This window comes from Taeniopygia guttata, chromosome 3, assembly GCF_048771995.1.
Source record: "Taeniopygia guttata chromosome 3, bTaeGut7.mat, whole genome shotgun sequence".
NCBI lineage: Eukaryota > Metazoa > Chordata > Aves > Passeriformes > Estrildidae > Taeniopygia > Taeniopygia guttata.
Genome location: NC_133027.1, coordinates 7,495,529 through 7,518,007, shown reverse-complemented (window position 1 = coordinate 7,518,007; position 22,479 = coordinate 7,495,529). Strand labels below are relative to the sequence as shown.

Here is a 22,479-nt window from a genome sequence, read left to right as displayed (position 1 = left end):
TTTTGACTGTCCTTTTGCACTTAAAGAATGTAAATGCATATATAATGCACATATATATATAGGGAGACTTATCTAAGAAAAATACTACTTGGTCTAAGAGCTGAACAGCAGCCAAACTGGGACCTTTTGCCCTTAACCATCCCATTCCTGTGTTGCATATTAGTGATTTGGTAACACACAGTCACAGAATCATGGAGTTGTTATGGTTGGAAGAGACTTCTAAGATCACCAAGTCCAGCCGTCAACCCAGCAGCACCACCACCATGTTCACCATTAAACCGTGCCTTCAGATGCCATATGAGTGTGTGTTCTGGACACTTGAAAGGATTGTGACTCCACCACTTGCCTGGGCAGTCAGTGTTTTACAACCTTTTCTGTGAAGAAATGTTTCCAAATATCTAATCTAAACCTAACCCAGTGCAACTTGAGGCCATTTCCTCTCACATTTATCCTCCACTTGTTGTCTGGGAGAAGAGACTGATCCCTGCTTCACTATAACCTCCTGTCAGGGAGTTGTAGAGAGCAATAAGGTCCCTCTGAGCCTCCTTTTCTCCAGGCCAAACACCCCCAGCTCCCTCAGCCACTCTTCATAAGACGTTTGCTCCAAGTTGTATGAGGAGCCACTTAAATCTACAGCTGTCATGTGGATGTCTCAGGTATCCTAATGTAACCAAATGGCTAATACCAGATCTCAGTTCAGCATCTTAAAAGATAAACTTGCATAGCCAGGTCAATCAGAGAAAATAAAAGATTAACCTTTTATAATTTTAACAGGACGGACATTTCCAAAGAAGGGTCAGACGTGTGTGGTGCACTACACAGGTAAGGCATGTTCTGGATGTTCTTCGATACCAACTGCTTCACATTCAAGAGTGATTTCCCATTTCAGATGTCTGTTGTATTTTTTGTTTTGTTCTGTCACTTGTAATCCACTGGATAATGTTTGGATGGGTTTCCTGCCTATCTCACTTCTAGCTGAGCTGTTCAGACTGCAGTAGCTAGATGTGTCTGCTGGCAGATTTGCCATGGGTAGCGTTCAATGGTGAGTGCTTTGCAGAAGAAGCTGCAGACCTGATTCATTAAGCCATTTTATTATCTAATGAAATTAAGCATGAAACAGTCAAAATGCTGGGTTCATATTTTTACAGCCTCTTGTCTTGACACAGGCAATTAATGATTGTATATATATATATTAAAAGCATGTGTCCATGCATTGGCAGTAAAATTCATTCCAGATTGAAGAGATCAATACCAGGTCTGTTTAAACATCTGCTTTATGGACTTGTGTTAATCTTAAATAGTGAGCTGGTTAATGGAGCTGAAGAAGAAAATGTTCTTTAAATCAGTTTATGTTGTTATGCTTTGTATGTAGTCATGTAAGTTGTCAAAGGGATGCAAAAATCTTTGCAGTCTGAGTCTCCAGCTGGGAAGTTCACTTCAATAGCTGCCATTTTATGAGATATTTTCCTTAAGAAGCTAACATGCAGGTTATGTAGGGATTGAAGCTTCTGATCTGGGCCTAGATAGTGAGGTAATGTTTTCCTCTAGTCTTCAGGATGATAGGAAAGTTCTCTCTGGTAACTGTTGCTTTCCTTCAGCTTTGTATTTGATTCTTACAACTGAAGCAAGATGGGAACATTTTCCAATAAAAATGATTATTGAAGTAAACCTGTTTGTATTTTCAATTAACTTTTATATAATTTCAGTAATACCACCATTCAGAAGGTATATGGGAGTTAGTGCACTGGCTTGGGGGGAGGTTGTCTGCGTTTAAGCTCCCATATATACATTTATATATTTAAAGTATTTTGATCTAATGAGGATTTCTAGTTTGAATTAGAAGATGTTAAACACATGCATCTCCCATTCCAGTCTCAGCTCCTACAAATATTTCTCTGTAACTTAGATAGGAAAATAGATGTTTTGAAATTATTTTTGTGAAGATGCTGAAAGATGTTTCTCTTCCTGTCCAAACTTGAAAAGGTTTTATGAAATAAAATTGTCACCTCCCACCCTTAGTTAGTTCAAGATAAATTTAAATGTCAGAGATGCAATAGGCAAAAAAATTTGAGCCTGGTGGCTCCCACAAAGCACATTTTTTCTGGATAACTTCAGAGAGTATGAATGGTAAATGTGAAAAGATTACAAGATGCTGCATACTGCTATTGATATTAGATAGTGTCTTAGATAAGGCTGTTGTAAGCTGGCTTTGACATAAAAGACTTTATAAAAACTCATTAAATCAATCTCTAGTGCAGACTGTGCTTTCTCCATATATCTTGCTGCTGGTACTGTGCAACCTCTTTTGCCTCCCAGATTAGAACAGATATCAGGGGAAGCTCATCACCTCAGTTCCACTGCTGGTGTCAGCAGTCTTTGGTGATGATGTTTTTAAGCTGAGCCCATGGTTAGTGGATAAAGTGTTTCCTTCCAGTGATCTATAAAGCATGTGGGTAAGATTACATGTAGGTGTTGAGTTTTAATTTAAAACAGTTTTATCTGGATCCAGTAGTTTCTTTTTGTACTGATGATATTCTGGATGTGCTTCGAATCTTGGAATTATCTTGGAATGACTTCTGTCTTAGTTATGTGATCCTATTAGGCCTCAATATATGTAATACTTACCCTCACCACACTCCTCTGAGTCCTGCTTTAGGAATTGTATAGCTAAGTTACGGCAAAGTCTGCAGAGAAATCCAGAACCTCTGCTTTGTCACCTAAAATGGAAGTTAGGAAAAACTAAGACATCTAGGTGCAAGGAAGTGATCCAGAAATGATTCAGAAATGCTGCTTTTCAGAGCTGCTTAATGCTGTATAGCATGTATAACTCTCAAGTGATATCCATATTCAGCTGATGTGACACTCTGGAGCTGGGCACAGACACCTGTGAGGAGGTGTTGTGCTATGGGAAGTGAGGGAACCATGCACTGACTGGACTCCATCAAGATCCAGAGATTGTTTGGATCCCCAGAAAAGCCTGACCTCATTGGAGTACTTGGAGCACATCTCTGAATCCAGAATCAAGCAGAGCAGAGAGCCAAAACCACGGCCTGTGGAAGCCCACTTGGTGTGTAATAACTAACAGTTGTTTCAGACATGGCAAACCTATTCCCAGCTGGCTCTTGCAATAGAAGAGGGTCATAACTCTGCCTGCCACGTGTTGAACTGCAGCCATTACGTTCCTGGGGAGAAGGAAGCTGAAATTTCCCAGTCCCTCCAGTCTACCTTGGGACACTGAGCAGTGAAGAATGCAGGAGCCATGGGCAAGGAAAGGAGCAGGCAAGAGGGTGAGTATTTGTTGCAGGCAGTCTTGCAGGCATATGGAAGGAGTTGCAGTGCAATCCCTGTCTTTGGAGATTAATTCAATACCTTTTTTTTTAATCCTAAGATTTTCCCAGGTGATGGTGCCAGGTGGGCAGGCCATGTAACTTCTTACAGTGGCCCAGCTGCTCTCACAGCAACACACACTGTGGTGATACAGCTCCTTAGCACAAGCATGGTTGGTTCTGAAGGGCTCGTTTTTTGTGCATGCATAGAGAAAACATTGCCTGCCCACTAATTATTCCTGTCACAAAGGAGAGGAGAGGCTAAAATGGGTTCTCTTTTGCCAGAGCAAGTTATGATTCTTTAGGGAGACTCCAGTGAGGAGTGGGCTGTGGGCTCTGTAGTGTCTTATTTGCCCTCTTGCCTTTGCTTTTGTAGGCATGCATTTACCATGTGATGGGGAGTAATGGCAGAGAGCATGGACAGGAAGGGACTGCTGTCACTGCAGGAGTAAAAGGCCCATTTTTTAGGAGTATACTGTCTGTATGACTTGTCCTGGTGGTCCATGCAGGATAAACACAGAGAGTACCAAAGGCCGGGACTCCCAATATTTGGCAGAGCTTTAGGGTTCTGTCTGCTTGTCCTCCAGGATTTTATGCTCCATCATCAAGGTAGAGATTCAGCAGGGTAGTTTCTAGTCTGACAACCCTATATGTTCTGGAGGAGTGGGAAGTGAGAACTGGAATTTCCTCAAGATGAAGGAGAGCTGTGATTGAGTTTTACAGTTCTGCTGTCAGCACTCCAGCTATTAGGCTGTTACATGTGGCAGCTTTTCCTCTTTCTCTCCTTGATCATCTGGATGCATAATCGCAGGGTACAGCGTGGTGTGAGTCCCAAAAGCATTGTGGTTCCTGAAGGAACAGACCCGAGTTCCAGTGGCAGCAGGAGTTAAGGTGCAGCCTCACTAGGGAGCAATTTAGAAAGGACCTCTTCGTTTAAGGAGATTGTTTTAAATTATTTTTTCCCTTAGGAGTAATTATCCACTGCTTTACAATTAGAACAGGATTTTTGGATTACCTATCAGAAGTACCTAATTGCCTTTCATAAGACGCCTTAGTGCCTAACTTTGGCCCTGTAAATCACCTGCTAATTTTTCAGCTTTGCACAGCCTGATTTAAGTACACAAATAGAGGTCCAGATAATTGTAGAAGATTAGATGGGGGACTGTGATAGAACATGAAACCAAGTTCCAGTCTTAGTATAGGATGGAAAAATATGGTTAGGTTCCTGTATGCTCGTCTTTGTTAACAAATATAACAAATGCAATAATTTCTTCTTAGCATCCACCATCCATGTTGAGTCTCAAAAGTTACCTGACACAATATTGCTGTAATGAGATTAGTAGATAAGGCAGAGCACTGGTACTGAAATGCATTTGCGGCAGCACTGGTTTATGTCATGTTTTTTGTCACAGATTTCCTGGAGCAAGCTTCTCAAAGCCTTTGGCAATCTGCTTACTCCTTCTGTTTTCCATCTGCAAAATGATAGTTGTACTTTGTCTGCCTCCTGTAGAGAGACTGCAGGCAGTTTGAGATACGAACTGCCTCCTTCTTCATGCCTTTTGTAATGGTGACCTAACCTTGATTGGGTCTTCAGGTTACATTGGACCACTGACAGTAGTACAAGCTAACTAATTAGTCCTGGAGTGCATAAAAGGAATTAAGACATTTTCTGCAGTTTTGATTCCTATTATTTACATTTGTTGACTCTGGCAATGGGAATTAGCAGTGTAGAATCTTCAAAGATGTATGAAAATGACACAAAACATGACTTTCAGTTAGAAATGCTCCTCAACAAAACCTTCACTGAGGAGGGATATGCTCTCTCTGGAGACCATGAGGTAAAACCTGCACTCCAGGAAGCTGAATCCCATTCCCAGCCCTCCTGCTGGATGATGATGTGCCTTCACACCAGCTTTGTGTGTACTGAATCTAAATCTGCTCATGATAATTAGAGGGCAGCTTTTTTTTCTTTCCAAGTTATTCAAAGCTGATATTCTCTTGTGTTGTCCCATGTAGCTTGTGGCAGAGCTAAATCTTAATTCCATCTCTTCATCTTTCTCCTTGGCCACCTGTAAAACTCTGATTATAACAATTATTGTTTTTAAGGAACTGATGATAATCAGTGTTTCTAGTGTGCTGCAACTGACTTATTTGACTGAGACTATAAAGACACAGCAAATCATTAATTATTTATTAAATTGGACTTCTCTCAGAAGATTTTTCATAGACTTTTCAGACTAGGACTATTGCCCCAAAATTGCACTCAATAGATTTCCAAGAGAATAGAATACTTTGGTTGGAAGAGACCTAAAATGATCATGTCTTCCAACTGCCTGACATCAGGGCTGACTAAAAGTTAAAGTATGTTGTGAAGGTCATCATCCAAATCTTCATATACACTGATGGATTTGGGGGATCAACCACTTCTCTGGTGGTGGGACCCCCACTCAGTAAAGAAATGCTGCCTAATGTCCAGGCTAAACCTCCCCTGGAGCAGCTTGGAACCATTCCCACATGTCCTGGAGAAGAGCCCAGCACCTCCCTCTCCACTTCAATATTTCAATACTGAGAAGTTGATTTTTTTATTATTTTTTTTAATACGTGAAGCGAAATTCCACATTGAAATGAATGAATACTACTCCATTTATTGCAGCTGAGCTGTACAAATTCATTCTGTTTTAGGAAGCAGGGTTTTATTTAAAGCAGAACAAATGATTAATTGTTCTTTTCCTTGTGGTGTGAGGACAAATTCATATCGTCTTCTTTTCCCATATATTGCCAGAATTACTTTATATTGTTTCTTCAGCTTTGGCAGTGGTGTAGTGTTGAGAATTACAGTTATGTCTGTGAAGTTGAAAGCTCTTTATATAACAAAAGCATACTGCATAGATATAGTTGAACAGTAATTCATAGAATATGCTTGATTTATCATTATTAAAACCACTATTTTCCATTTAACACAATAGAAATGTAATGCAATTCCCTTGAAATAATCCTTGCCAAAAAGATCTGCCTATTTTTCTTGGATTGAAATCAACCCAGCTTTAAGTGTACATAGTAATAGCCAGAGATTTGTCTGTAGTGACATACTCTCAAAAAGACTAAGTTTAATTCAGAGTAGCTTTACAGAGTGTCATCTGTTTGTCTGTGAACATGACTGGATGAGCATCAGCCTTGTGCAAGCATTTGTGCCAGGTGAGTACAGGACGATGTTATTTCTCTGGTCCCACTTTCAGAAAGATCTTTACTACTTCGAGTTGGAGCTCTGCATGTAGCTGAGAGGAAAATTGAACTAAGTAAGGCATTTAATCAAAATTCTTTGTCTCCAGGAAGCTGTCTAGCTGGATTTGGAAGAGGATAGTGAATACTGCAATTAGAACTATCATTAATAAGAATTGTATTGTAACAGACATTATAATTGAACCTTGATTTAAAGCCAGCTAAATCTTGCTTACCTAGAAGGAATTTAATTCTTTAATCAAGCATGTTCCCAAGATACAATATACCAGAGGAGTGTGACGTCTCTCCATCTTTTGGGGACTGCCAATTTTTTGGATTTTTTTTATTTAATGCCCTGGTTTGAAAGTATGAAAGTCTTTTGCTTCTGTGGAGATCTTGGTAGCAACTAAGCACTTAGAAACATCTTTTTTCTTTGCAAAAAAGAAAAAAAGCTACTGCAAAAAGTAGTTTTAGTCCTCCCTGAGGAATGTGGTCTTTTGCCGCCCCTTAGAAACAATCTGCAAGTCTTAAACTCTGTCAGTAAAGAGATAAAAATTCTCATCTTTGCTTATTTAATTATAGATTAGTTATCCCTGGAATTATTTTAGCAGTGACTTTGGCCTTTAGCAGTGATAATAGTGGTCAGAGTCCAAAAGCAGAAGTCTGAGAAGAAAAGATTTCTCCTACACATTTTTTTGCCAGCTTAGTGACTGATGCCAAGTGTATTACTTACTCTTTCATTTTGTAAATTTGATAGAAAATGGGGCTATGTCCCTCAAAATTGTCATACGATTAATGTTTGCAAGTACAGTGGGACTCACTGTAAGAGGCTATTGATATGAGAAAATGATTTGATGAATAAAAAGGTTCAGAGATTTGTAAGAGAAAAAGTAGCAGGTTCAGCCACAGAATAAGTGAGTTAAAAATGAACGCATCAGATTGTTGCCTGATGGAAAAGGATTAGTGTAATAAAGTGTAGCCTCAAGTTTCCCAGTTGCTCCTCCTTTGCTGTGTTGTTGTGTGTGGTGCTCACTGGTTTCACTGAAATCACTTGTGGTGTCAGATGTTATTCAAAGTGGGTAAGTAAATCAGAAAAGAACCTGAACTATTTCAGCAGTGTTCTTACTGGCAACTTCAGCTGTGAAGCCTTGGTTTGACTAGTTGGAAGTTTCTCCCCTTAAGTGTGCTAACCTTTACAGGATTTCCTTTCATGGTGGGATTATAGCATCATTCTCTCTTCCTATTGTGCACAGAAATAAAACTGCTAGTGGATAATTAAACTTCTTATTCCTACCTCACCAAAGCCTTGAGGAAGTGGATTTCAAGATATTTAAAAAAAAAAAGCTCACAAAGCAGATTATCTGAACTACCAGAGAACTAATAGCCTCTGTTAATCAAGTTTTTAAAAGCTTAGAGCTGATCCAAAAAAGTGCCATCTTTTAGAAAATTAGACTGCAGTTTCAAACAAGGTATTTTTTCTGGAACCTATTTCCACTTATCTTCAGGGATTCCAGTGTGCCCTGCTTACAGCTCATACCTGTATTTGAGGACTTAGACCTGAAAGATTTGCATCAATTCTTGAACATTAGAATTCCAGGTCCTTACAAGAATGACGTAATTTTCTAGTAATTTATGCAGCCAAAAATCAAAGAATCATTGAAAAAACTGTGCAATAAATAGTATTTGTTAGTGTAAAATGTACAAATGATCCTACACCAGCCAAAGAGAAGCTCTTATCAGCTGGCACCAGTGATAGGCTTGTCTCCCTTTATTGACAAAATAGAACTGACATCACCATATTTACCTAATTAAGAAGTCTAAATTGAGAGTTTAGTTACCTTGGGTTACCTAAATAGTTAGATTGTGGGTATGTCTCTCTTTCTATTGATTAGATAAAGAGCTGAATACAGTTCCTAGGTCAGGCAGTTCAGCTAGGTAGGACGTGTGGAAGGGGGAATATTTTCCTAATTGGACAACACGTGGTGTCATCCCTCCGCAGTGGATGCACAGCAGGGATGTGTTTAATACCCCACACCTCGGGTGCATTACCTGAGCAGATGCTGTGCAGGAGATCTCTGCAGGCTTGTGATCTCCTGTTGGTGAGTGTTGGTCCAAGTGCTGCAGGGGTGCGTGTGGGAGATCCCTGGGGAGGGCATTGCCAAGGAGCTGACATGGGCCCCATTTTTGGCGCTGGGAAGCAGCTGAGCAGGCGGCCTCGGAGGACGCGCGCTCTGCCATGGGAAGCAGCAGCTTGGTGTTGGCAGGAGTTCTGCTGAGTCTTGCTGAACCAGGGCCAGGGGGTGGGGGGGCTTTATATTGAAAGCAACATCTCTCAATTGGAGACGTATTATTTAGCTTTACTTACTCAAGGGCACTGTAAATCTTTAGTAATATTTTTTTTTCCCACAAGACTGCTGGCTGCAGAAGTTTGTACTCCCTTGCACATCGCTCAGTGTGAGGGATCTTAAATGTTGTAGCCGTGGTGTCATCAGGCAGAGCTAGAGGATCTTTGCAGCTAAGATAGCAGGTCCAGGTACTTAGGCAGTGTAGTCCTTTCTCTCCCATCCAAAACTCTGGGACTTCTAAAATTCGGTGTTACAGCAGTAATTGTGAGGTACATTTGATTTGTAGATCTCCTTCTGTCTCTCATGATACCCCAAGTGTGGTTATTCCTTCCAGATATTTTCCATTTAATCCTGCATAGTTATTTGATTCTTAGTTCTTCCTGCTCTAATTCACTCCCCTTTGCACATTTAATGATGTGACAACCTTGATTTTCCAAGACTGGCTTCTCTTACTTTTTTCTCAGTTAGAAATGGAAGATTTGTTTTTTAAAGGTGGTTTCGTGCTGGACAGCAGAAGAGACCTAACACTTGATTAGTTCATTTTCCAATCAGTGATTGTTGCAAAAAAAAGACATTCCCAGATGCCTTGGCTTTATCTAGTTTTTAATGACCAAAGTGAAAATGTATTTTGCTACTCCCTAACCTGTTGAAGTTGCTGCTGTTGCAACTTTGAAAGCAGCAGCTTTGTGTTGAAATATTTTACACTGCGTTAGAAAAAAACCAACCCAAACACAAACCAAACATGTAGTTGTTTGGAAATTGCACTAAAATACTATATAGGGATTGCAGTTTTGGGAACTTACATTTTTGTTCTCTTCTATGGATACACTTCTGGTTTTGCTACAAGCAGGGATTTTTCAAGAAGGCAGGAGCATCTCATACTTTTGGAGGTGCAATGTAGCCATATCTAGAGTACATAAAAGAAAATAGAAGGTGGGTCCCACAGAGGACAAGATCCTGATGCATCATCATCAAGTGTTGCCATTTTCAGACTGAAACATACAATTTTCAGTCTGAAGGACTGAAATAAATTATTTTATTTGTAAAAGCTGTAATTTTGATGAAAAAGCCTTTCCCACAGATTTTGTTTTGGAGATTGAGGATCTGAGTCTGAAACTCATAGGCTGCTCCCAACTCTGTATCTATATTATAGGATCATGGGTTGGAAGAGACCTTAAAGAATGCTATTTCCACCCCCTGCTGTGGACAGGGACACCTTTCACTAGACCAGGTTGCTCTAAATCCCACCCAACCTGGCCTTGAACCCTTCCAATGTGTGGGTGTGGGGCATCCAGAGCTTCTCTGGCCCATGCCAGTGCCTCACCACCCTCACAGAGAAGAATTTCTTCCTTACATCCAATCTAAACCTGCCTTCATTCAGTATAAACTGTTGACCTTCATCTTGTCACTACTGACCTTGGTAAAAAAAGTCTGTCTTTTTAATGTATTGAAACTTTAAGGGTTTCATGTATTGAAACTTTTAAGTATTGAAACATACACAGTAAGGTCTCCTTGGAGTTTTCTTTTCTTCAGGCTGAACAACCCCAACTTCCTCAGTGTGTCTGCACAAGAGAGGTGCTCCAGCCCTCTGACATTTTTTGTGATCTCAGATCTCCCCTGGATCCACTCTGACAGGCCCAATATCTTTCCTGTGCAGGAGACCAAAGAACTGGATGCAGTACTGCATCCAAGTGAGGATCTCATGAGAGCAGTGAGAAAAGCACCTCCCTTGACCTGCTGGCCACGTTCCTGATGCAGCTCAGGGCGTGGTTGGTTTCTGGGCTAAAAACATACATTAACAGGTCATGTCCATCTGTTCATCCACTAGTGCCTCCAAATCTCTCTCTGTAGGGGCTCCATAGGCCATTCACAGAGATGAACACTTTTCTGCAATGTCATGCTGAAACACCTGACCTTGGCTTGTGCTTGAGGTCACTCTCTGGCAGTGTCTGTCCACTGAGGAGAGCAGGAGCTGCTCCTGTGTCACCCTGCCTGGGTGACTAGCTCCCCACACCCTTGTCTCTCTCAGTGGCCAGCTGGCAACAACTCTGGAAAACTATGGCTATGTCTGCTCCTCTCTGTCAGGGGAGATTTTGGAGAACACAGACAGCCCAGTTGATAGCTTTAAGTTTATTCTATCCTTTGAATTTCTTCTGCCATCATTTGCACCTCATCTTCAGTCAAATAAACAGCAGTTACAGGCTCAGATGCTTGCTTAGGTCAGTGGGCAGTGCTCCTGCACAGCACAGCTGAGGGCTGTCATCTGGCTTTGCCCATTTTGTCATGTCCTACCTGTTCCTGCCTGGAACTCAAGAGTCCTGACCTTTTATGTCTTAACACTGAGGACTTCCAGGGCCTGTAACTGTAAGAAGAGATGTCCAAAAGTCATTGGAACAGGGTGGAAATGCCTCGTTAGAAAATGATCCTTACCTGTGCTATTAAGATTTGTTCTTTGTGAAACGGGATATAAAGCTTATCTCGTTTTCAATATTTTTTGCAGTCCCTGGCTGAGGGTGTGGGAGTTTTAAATGTGAATGAGTCAAATGCAAATTTGGAGTTGATACAGTCATGAAAAACTGCCATCATTAGTCCCCTGTGGACAACTTAGAAAGCTGAATCTGATCAAAGAGCTACTCACTTCATTCATAAGTTGCTTTGGAAAAGGAAAAAAACCCTATTTTTTGTTTACTCCCCTTTAAAAGACAGGGACATTCAGAAGGGGAATGCTGTGTCCAGGGCATGAAGCGAGCCTCTAGAAAAGTTGAGGCTAAAAATTCATGGGCTTTTAAATTCCTTATTCCCTATATTTACCTTTCCACTTATCTATTGGATTACCCACCTATATATATTATATATAGGCTATACCAACTCTGTAGAAGAGCTATTATTTTCCAGACCTCAAAAAAATGTTCACCTTTTGAGAACAAACCATTTAAATTAAGATAAATGGTGGAAAACCACTATGTTCTTTAGTTTTTATTAGGTTTTCTGTCTTTCTCTAACCAGTCTTGATTTGATTGGTTATATAAGCAATGTAAACAGAATAATGGCTCAGTCCTTCTCTGCTGTAAAGAACAGGGGACTTGATTGTAACGATTCACTGTTTTTCAATAAAGTACCTAAAGCTTGCAGTACATTGATTTCTTAAAACTGCAGAACCATTTCTGAAATGCTTTCCTAAGACTTGCTATCGTAGGACATTCAAAGCTCCTCTTCAGATTCAAACATTTCTAAAGGATTTGGGAAAACAATAGGAAACAAAGTAGACTGGACCTGAGAGAGCATGGAGCTATAAACACGGGATCCAGAGGTGATGGAGAGCTGAGAAATTATTTGCCTTACAGCAAAAGAGCAATAAGAGCCTGGGCTGGGATTTTTCCCTGCAGGAGTGTGAAAAGAAACATTGACTGATTGCAAAGCACCTCCATACTGTAATGGAGTTACACAACCTGTAATCTTTCTATTATTCAGTCTGTCACTGTAGGACTGGCCCATTTGAAGGCTACAAAGCATTTAGATGCTGACAGCTGTATGAGGCTGTAAGGGACCTGGTTGGCCATTGTGTTTATAGAGAGCAGTGAGATAAGAATAGCTCCCAGTCTTCAGTGCCTGCCACATTCACTTAAGGTTTTGGACACCTCTGTACGTCTTGTGGACAAGTAGCTGTGTTGAAAAAGCAGGGGCCACTAGGGCAATACTTATCTTAGCTCTTCTTTTTCCCTTGAGAAACTGCTGTACAATACAGGCCAAGAGGGTGTCAGCTGATAAAAGTCAGACAAATGCAAAGTGTTCTCTGGTTTCGACATCAAGGAGTCTGGCATCCAGGAGGAGCCGGACACTGTCTGACACACCGTGGATAAATTGATGTCCCCAATGTGCTTCCCCTTCCACTGCACCCTCCTTTTGGTCTCTTACTGTGCATAGGGCCACCCTTCTTCTTCTAGTTTTTTTTTTTCAATACTTCAACAAGTTGTAATAGACTTCTAGAAGAATTTTCTAATATATTTGTTTAGTCATATGAAAGTTTTTGATAGAATTTTTAGTGCTACTTGTTTTGCAGCTTCTTAAGCACATTCTAGCAGTACACTAAGCTGAGACTTGTTTTCAGATTGCTTCCTCAGAGGATGAAGCAGTGGAGATTTTTAGCACATCCAAAAGAATATATGAGTGCAGCCCTGATTTGCAAATGTTTCTTAGGCTGCAGCATAATTGCTTGTCACAGTCACTGGAGGTGCTACAGTGTGATTAGACAGGGCTGAAACAGGGGATGCAGGGACATTCCCAGCTATTTCCTCTTGCCTCTGCATTGCTATATCCTGGGTGTAGAAATGTTGCAGTGTCTGCACTATGAACTGGGCTGAAAATCTGACGTGAAAGAAAAGAAAGGGAAGGAGGGAAGAAGTTGTGAAGGACATCAGGACAACAGGATGGAAGTGCAGGGTGATGGAACGATCAACAGCCACTTGTGATCTGGCACTGCAGCAGGCCTTGAGTTTTGCAGTGGTGTAGGGAGCTGAAGCATTTGGGTGCTTGTAGAGAAGAGAAAAGAAGACTTGCCTGTGGGAACAAGAGGAAGCATTTATTTCTGTTTCCTTGTCATGTTTCTGCCCTGTCCAGCTTCCCAGTAGTGCACAGTTTGGGGACCCTCCCGTAGCAAACTCTCAATCTCTCCATTGCAATAATGGACTGGGACAAATTTATCTTGTTAGCATGGTCATATGTATAACACTGCTGTGATGAGGACTCTCTAGTGGTGCTGTCATTTGTTTGTACAAGTGATCTCAGAATAAATTTGCTTGACTTTTTTTTCCCTAGGAAAGACAAAAAATTTCCTTCTTGAAACTTGGTACTAAAGAACATTTTTGGTGCACAGTTATTTAGTGGTGGGTGGACAATCATTCCAGGGCTGAGGTGCACAATGAGTGCATTTTCCTTTGAATAGGAAGACAAGGGTCTATACATGGGGAAAGGATTATTGTTATAAATATAGTTACTAATACACTGTGCATGACTTTTAAAGGAAGTACTGTTGCCCTTCCGCTGAACATTTGCAAATTTCAAACTTTTATAATTAGTTTCTTATCAGAAAATGAATCACTATCACTAGCCAAGGTAACTTCTGAGCATAGCCTGTATAAACCTGTCACTGAACAGGATCCATCAGAACTACATTGTATCCTAATGAAGGTATCAACTTGAATGTCACAGGCACTACCAGGGTGAAGTATTTAAAGAATCCACCTTACACTGAAGTAGTGACAGTGCTGCACAAGAGGATGGAGATACTTCTTCCCTTGCAAACGATTCATGGCTCTTGGATTTAAAAGTCAAAAAATGGTTTAGCTGAACCTTCCTTTTACTACTTCTTGTGAAGAAGCATTTGGGAATTTAGAAATGCTTCTTTTGGCCTAGCTGAGTGAGGATGGATTTGATGACAGGCCCCTCATATGAGGAAGGCACTTAAGACTTTTTTATGGTGAGAAGCCACAACCCATGGATGCTTTTCTCCCTGTTGTTTGCCAGAGAGCTGGGGAACCAACTTAGAAGAAAACATCAGCATACTATATATATTTTTAAACAATGATGCATATCTTATACAACAGATTACAGTATTAGCTTAAATATGGGATCAACGCTTAGACATTTAAGATGGATTAGGGTGGATTTTTACAATTTGTTTTCCTGTTTTTAGATGTATACAAGGAAGACATCTCTAATACAGATGTATGTGTGCCATAGTATAAAGACTGTATAAGTATAAAGACCTTAGATTATAATGTTAAAAAAACTCAGGTCAAAATGAGTGAGCGTTTTTAGTGTTCAAAACATTTTAAAACAAATTCTAACTCTTGTTTTTTGTGAGTATTACAGTTCTGAAATGTATAATGTTATGTTGTACCTTGTTCAGCTGGTCTTTCTCATGTGTTTTTGGCAATAGAGACAAAATTCTTATTTAGGATGTCATAGAAATGGAATAGACTATTTCAGTTAGAAGGGACCTACAACTATCATCTGGCCCAACTGCCTGATCACTTCAGAGCTGGCCAAAAATTACAGGGCATTATTAAAGGCATTGTCCAAATGCCTTTTAAACATTGACAGGCAATTTTGGAGTCATCAGTAGAAAATCTTGTCAAGCTGGCTCTCAAGGAGTCTGTGTGTGGATGGCTGGCTAACATTTATGGAGAATCGTGAGGTTTTCCATCAAGGTCTGCAAGGAATTCATGGTACCCTGAATAAGAAACTTCAAAATATACAAAAAAATTATGCCAATGGATCTAAAATTGGCTTATTCAATAGAGGACTTTCCAGTAGACCTTAAAATGGGCTGGTGTCAGCCCCACTGTGATGTTTTTATCAGTGGAGGAAGATATTAAGGTGATAAGAATCAATAGCTACATCTAAATAAATGTTTTCATCCCATAAATCATTGATACACAGTAAGAGGGATCACTATGTAATATTGTCACAAGTAAAAAATGTGTTTCAGTTACTATAAAACTCTTTACAAACTTGAAGGTGAAGGAGCAAAGAGTGACTCCTGTGCTTACAGATAGGAGCACTTTGTCATGTGAAGCAGTGACTTTGAAACAGACTTGGGGAGTGGTGGCTGGTTATCAACTGAACACGTGCTCTGAGCTGATCTTTGGCCAAAAAGCTGATTGCAATCCATGAATATATAAACAGGAGCACTGAGGAGAAGAGAGGAGGGCCAGAGGTCTCACACAGATATTGCAAAAACAGTGTGCTCAGTTCTGTAGTCTACAATGCTGGAAAGACATGAGGATGGTAGAAGTGCTGGGAGACCTTTCTGAATAAAAAATGCCTAATTTAGTCAGCAGGGGTTAAGGGATGGTTTGCTACTTACATGGGGAGTAAAAAATTGATAGGACAATTGAATTGATCTGTTAGCTCACCAAGAGACATAAAGGTATTATACCTGGAAAGTGAAATTTTGCAAGTTCACCTTAAAACAAGGAATACATGTGAACTGGCAATTCTGATTCATAAATTAACACCAATCAATAATTGCAATCAGTTCATCTCCCTGAGAAATCTTTAAATTGGTTCTAATTCAAACAGGAATTATTTAGTGAAAATCCTGCAGCCTCCATTAAAGTAGGAAGTCAGAAGAAGAAATTGCCAGGATCACTTCTGGCATGTAGGTGCATTAATTAGCAGTTTTGTCATGTATTTTGGAAGCTTTGGTAGCATTCTTGTTCAATGGTCTTGTGTCGAATAGTCCCAGAGAATTCACACCCTTCCTAGATTCATGGTTCTTAGGGCCGGGCTGGTAATTTGTCCAACTCCCCCCATAACAATGTTTGAACTTGAACTCATTTGCTTCCCTAGGATTGATCATGCCAGTTAATTTTCGTCTTTAGCAATTCATTTTTTGTGTGTCTAGATCTTTGATACCTTTTCCTGTGTATATATGAATGACAACTAAAAGATGGTGTCAATCAAAATGTTACTTGCTTTTCCAGCTTCTGGGTGATGGTCAGGTAAATCTCAGAATGGTCAGGCTGGGAGGGACTGTAGTGGCTCATCTGGTTCGACTTCCTGCTCAAGCAGGGTCATCCCAGAGCACATGGCACAGGTTTGCATTCAGACATTTCTGGAATATCTCCAGTGAGGGGAACTCCACAGGCTCTCTGGACAGTCTGTTCCAGTGCTCAGTCATGGCACAGGAAGGAAGTTCTTCCTCATGTGTAGGTGGAACTTCCTGTGCATGAGATTCTGCCTTTTGTCTCTTGTCCTAATGCTTGGCACCACCAAAATGGTGCCCTCCCATGGGTGGAATTCACTGACACCAGAGGACAGTCAGCATTTTGTACAAGATACTCCTTACTGTGAAGAATGAGCTGGTACAGCTCTGGAACCATTTACATCCACTTGCATTCTGATCACCAGCTTGCACTGGACATTCTTAGAACTGGTCACTTCTCAGAAAAGTAATTGAAATTTATTAAAGGGATATTTAAAAAATGCTTGATCTTACATTCAATTATAGAATGAAAGATCATGTTTCAAAGTAATTTTCCATGCTTAGCCAGAGGACTTAATTATGTTTTTAGACCACTTCAGTTGATACAATTTTTATTAGATAGTACTTATTGTACCAAAATAGCTGCATTGAAACAGATGGGTGTCTGACTTCAAGGTTTGTCTTTGATGTGGGGATTACTAGGCAGAAACCTGGGCTGGGAGCTGGGACCAGACAGCTGCAATGGCTCTTTCTATAAAAAAAGGTAAATGCTAGACATGCCCAGCAGAAGACAGCAACACCTACAAGAAGGGAGCCTTTCCAAGGGAATCTGCAACACACAGAACACACAGCTCAGGAAGATTGACAAGCCATTGTGCTGCTCAGGGTAACAAACACTCTTTGCATAAATCAGCTTGCAAATATCTCGTCTCATTTAATTGACATCCCACTACTTTGTTCTTCTTTAAGAACTTTATTTGATTGACTCTTCTGGGAAACACTGCCTTATCAATGTAGTACAGGCAAAGCAAATTTCTGCAGCAGCTGTTCTCAGCAGTGGACATTGGTCATCTGAAGCCCTGACCCACTGTCAGCTCTGCCCCGTTTTGCAGCAGGACCTTTTGTGTAGAGTTTCTGCTGCGTGTTCCTGCCCACAGGGCATGTGATTATGAGATTGTCTGTGTCTCACACACATCAGAACTGTATCGTGTTCAGGAAAACCCAACGTTGGCAAGCAGTGTTCACTGTTTGGGCTTTAAACATACCTCAAGGACATCTGTGTATGGGAAAAATAGCCACACCAGAAAGAACATGGAAAAGTTCTGTACAGAGTGATTGTAAAATAAAATTATCCCACCTAGAAATACCCTTGTGTGTACCTCGCACAGAAGTTCACCTTGGTTTTTAATTCATGCTAACACTGGAGGTGGTTTGGGAGCAAATTCTGGGGTCACTGGATGATCTGTAGTAATCTCACTACATAGAGAGGACTGGAACATGGGTGGGGCTGTGTGGACACAGCAGGATCGTGGGATTGCCTGCACATACCTGGGCACTGCAGGTGGCAGTGGTGCAGTCTGTACGTGGTGATACTGAGCACCTTGATGCCTTTCCCAGTGTAGGTCTGCATCACAGACATTGCAAGAAATAACATAGATGGCCTCTTGTTATTGGTAAAATACAGCCTCATCCTGTGGCTAGTTTGGGTGTAAGATTTTTCACTTGATTTTGTAGCAGTTTTGTTCTGTTTAAGTATAAAATGCTACCTCTTTGGTGTATTTTCTAGACCTAATGATCAAAACAGATCACAAAAATACCTTTGTGAAAGATGACACAATTCTCATCTATTAATGTCACACAGCAAAACCTCTCAAATACAAATTCACCTGTAGCCCTGATTTAGCTGATTTTTCTTGAAGTATCTGTTAATGAATATTTTCAACAAAACACAACGCTTCTTTTTTTGTGTTGGAGTAACCCTCAGAGATTTTCATCATGCTACTCACAACTGACATAATGAGGTTAATTTTATAGAGTGTATTTGGTTCCCTGTACCCCAGTGTTCATGATTCATCATTTCTTTTGTGAGTGAATAGTGAGATAATGAGATAGCAGGTTGACAAGGCCAGAAATACATTCAGGTTTAAAACGATGGATGTGCCTTTTGAGTAAGTTCAGCCAAGTAGGATGTCAGTCTCTTCCATGGGGATTGCCAGGTCAAAGCTGACTCAGAATTAGTATTTATGAATACTCCATCAAAATACAGGCATGAATAATGATAAATGTCTGATTAACACACACATCAACTGATCTGTTCCACTACCCAGTATCTACACACCTGGCTGTATCTACACACCAAGCTGAGAAGAGTGTTATGCAATTTCAGTATTAGGCTGTCTGCTGTGATACAGTGCAAGTTCTTCATGTTGGATAATAAAAATACATGTTTTTTACTGTGTGAACATCATGAACTTTGCAATGTTCTGACTTGTCCATTTCCTCACTTTTAAGAGTTGGGTTTTTGTAAGTGTTAAATGTCATAGATGTTTTTGCACAACTTAGGAAGTTAAACTTTTAAAAGAGATGCGTGGGCTTTGAACTGATGGTAATTACTGTAACTTTGTGATAGTTACATTTCATGTCTGGGGAAAACTGTAAGAAAATATTCAGAGTTGAAAAGTTTTTAAAATAATTGTGTTGAAATCAAAGGAGTTTGATGCCCAGGTGCATTTGAAATGCCCGCACTATGACTACTACATCTTTAGACACCTAATTATCTTCAAATATCTGCCTTTTATGTCGTGTTTACATGCAAAAAATGCTTGGCAGTGTTAAGTTAATGGTTGAACTTGATGATCTTAGAAGTCTTTTCCATCTTAAATGATTCTGTGGTTATAAAAATGATGCCACTTGTCACTCATGTTGTGTTTCCGACATGGGTGTGTTAACGTGAGCATTACAGAGATGTTGGGAGAAATTTGTATTTTCAACAAACATTTTTATATAATATAAAGTGTGTATGAGACCATTCATTCTGCTATTACATTTTGGTGTTCTAGTTGGTGTGACATTTTTAATCTGGTTGCTACCTACTGCATTTTGTGTACATTTTCAGTTTAAAGGAGATTGTGTGAGTGGCTCCACAGCAGGCACACTGTGTTTCTCAGCTTTTGCTGGACTTTTTGATGTTATGAATCATGGAGACAGGTCTGGCCACATTAAATGAAGATTGGTCCCATTTGGCTGGCAATTTTAAGTACTTACTAGTTTATTTAATAAAGATGTTGAAACGATGTTGACTGCCTTCTGTTATGTACATGTGTGTGAGTCACAGGTGTAGGAGATGTGGCACATTCAGCCTCTGTCTCGAGAGGCTGTGCTGGGTTGGGCACAAGCATGTTCTCATTCTCCAGCACCCCAGGCTGTGTCTACATTTCAGCTGACAAGGGCTGGGAGCAGGCAGGTGTGTGAGCCACGGCTCCTGATCACAGACTTGCCCCAAGGCACCCTGCAGACTGCCCCTGCCGTGTGCCCGTGGCCTGGCAGAGCACTGAAGTGCCAGACAGGCTGAGGCAGAGTCCCTTGGGCTGTGCCCGGGGCTGCACTTGTATTTCACTCTCTGAATATAGAGCACGTCTGATCCGGAGGGCAGCCTTTGTTTGACCCCGGCATGCAGCGTGGAAATACCCCAAGTCTCAGAGCAGAGACAGCTCTCTAAGCTGCAAAGTTAGGCTGAAGATACATGGCTGCGAAGGAGAGAGAGAGAGAGAGAGAGCAATTTCAGCTGAGGAAACATCCATGACCTTGACATGCCCCAGCCATGATTTTATAGCTCTCCACTGGTGCTAATCCATGTTGGCTCAGACCCCAGTTGGGATCAGACAGGTCAGCGCCTGCTTAGAGATTTCTGACTGGAGAACAGAAGCAGAGCTCAAAACAGAAGGAAAAGAATGAAAGGTTTTAGGATTAGAATGAGAAGGATTATATTTGTCTTGGCAGGAGCAACACCACACACACGCGCGCGGTGTTGGGGAGCTGCTTCCTGGGAGCACCACACCAAGTGCTCATGGAGCAGCATCCAGGCTGTGCATTGGAGCATTCACTCAACTCACAAGTCTCAGCATGGTCTGGAGCCAATCCCAGAGCTTGCTACTGGCCTCATGGGGCAGTTTATCGCATCTTCTATTTAATCTTGCTTTGGGCAGACTGAGAACCTGATGACAAGAATGTCCCATGCATGATTTAGCTCCTGCAGATGGTCAGGACATGCCTGTCTTAATTTCTGACATGTTCAAGCAAGAGGGAGAAAAAGCAAGGAATTTGATGGACACAGTAGAGTAGTTGCAAGGAAGACCCTCCTGCTTCTCTGCAATGCAATGTGAGAGTCACAGCAGCTAAACACTATTTTATCTGTGAGGACACAAGGTTGTGTTTGCTTCATGGATCTCCTTAGGGCTACATAGGAAGGATGTTCATCTATTTCTTGAAAGCTGCATGTTGCTGCAGATTGTGACATTTGCAGAGTTACATTACTGATTTCATTTTCTTATGAGAAAAGTTAAATAGAAAATTACTCAGTTATACACCTGGACATGCTTTGGACATCTGGACAATAAGGCATTAAAGCTCAAAGTGACTGAGAAGCAGAAGATAGCTCACTATTTAACATACAGACTGAGAACTGTGTTTACTCCTGTATCACATAACTGCTTTTTCAGACAATTTCTGTATTTTTCCATGCATCTCTAAAAGTGCTTCCAGTTATTCCAGTAAATATGGGTGTGTAGGAAGGAGTTACTGCTTTTGAAATGGTTGAAAATAATGGAGTTATAGCCCTGTAATCAGATGCTTGAGGATGTGGCTTCATTTCACAGTTCTGCTTGCTAAAAATCTATCCTGCAGTGATCAGCCAGTGGCAGTTCTTGGGTTTCAGACAGAAATATTCAGGAAGGGAAATATGGGGAGATCTACAGATTGAATTTATTCACAGTGATAAACTGCTCCAGGGTGAATTTAACTCTGGAAAAATAAGGAATGAGCTAGCCAGTTATCACAACCAAACAACCATTTTAATGCTCCTTTGGTTACTTTCAATACAAATGCTTTTGGACAAACTTTTCTCTTAAACATCCTCCCCACTACTATGGAGTTACTATTTTTTTTTTAATAGCATTGTCGTTGTTTCCTGGAACAGCAAAAGGAGAATTTGATTATGTTTGTATTGTAGTATTAGTCAAGAGCTTCGTTGTGCTTAACTCTACAAAAAATGGATTAAGAGAAACTCTTCATTCTCAGGCAGCTGAGGAAGATGAACAACAAAGAGGAAGGGACACAGCCAGATACACACTTGTATTACTATGATGTTTACTTGATGTTTTCAAAGGCCAATAAAGTGAGAGGCATTTCTCAGCCAAATTATCCATTTAATAACTCATTTTCCTGTAATGTTACAACACGTTTGGGTGTTGAGGAGAGAGTCTCATAGAGTGAGGTGGCCTCAGAGGGATGCATAAAGAGAGAATTCAGGGCGTGGAGCACAAGAGTCAACACCTCCACCGGGTCTCCAGGACCATTTTTTTCTGTTTTGAACACATTTTAGCCCACGGGCAGCCTTGCCTGGGCTCACTTCAGAGCGAGCTGGTGCTTCTGTAGAATGTGCAGGATGACTGTGCTGCTGTTAATACCCCAGGGAAGGGAGCTGGCCATGGATGTGTGCACAGACATCTCGTGGTGTTGAGTCAGCCCATCCTGTCCCGTCTGCAACCCGCACTCACCCCGGGCCTGAGCACTACAATAACCCCTTCAGGCAGAGCCTGGATCCCCACATTTCGTCTCCTTCCACTTTTGCTCTGTAAATATTTGTCCTGTCCACATCTATTGTTGGCACAGAGACATCAGTAGAAAGTTCTCTTAAGCCTGTGCTTGCATATTTGGATTCAGGCCAGTGAAAGTTAAACCTGATCGTCTTAGCCTCTCACTACCCCTGCTCGTTCTTTTTTTTTCAGTAGTAAATGATGACTCTCCTCGAGATGAGCCAGATTTTCCTGGGGGCAGGTTGGCATTCCCCCAAGACATACACATTTAATGGCATGTGCCAGTG

The 22,479-nt window shown here is 40.9% G+C and overlaps 1 protein-coding gene across 2 annotated transcripts in view; it reads left to right on the top strand.

Annotated features, from left to right (window-relative positions):
- FKBP1B (FKBP prolyl isomerase 1B) overlaps positions 1 to 22,479 on the top strand; it is a 45,289-nt gene that overhangs the window by 2,627 nt on the left and 20,183 nt on the right. Inside the window, exon 2 of one of the 2 annotated variants that reach the window (XM_002188728.7) lies at positions 775 to 822. The exons of the other annotated variant lie outside the window; for it this stretch is intronic. Within the exon in view, the coding sequence (XP_002188764.1) occupies positions 775 to 822 (48 nt within the window). The remainder of the gene's footprint in view (positions 1 to 774; positions 823 to 22,479) is intronic. 2 annotated transcript variants of the gene reach the window in all.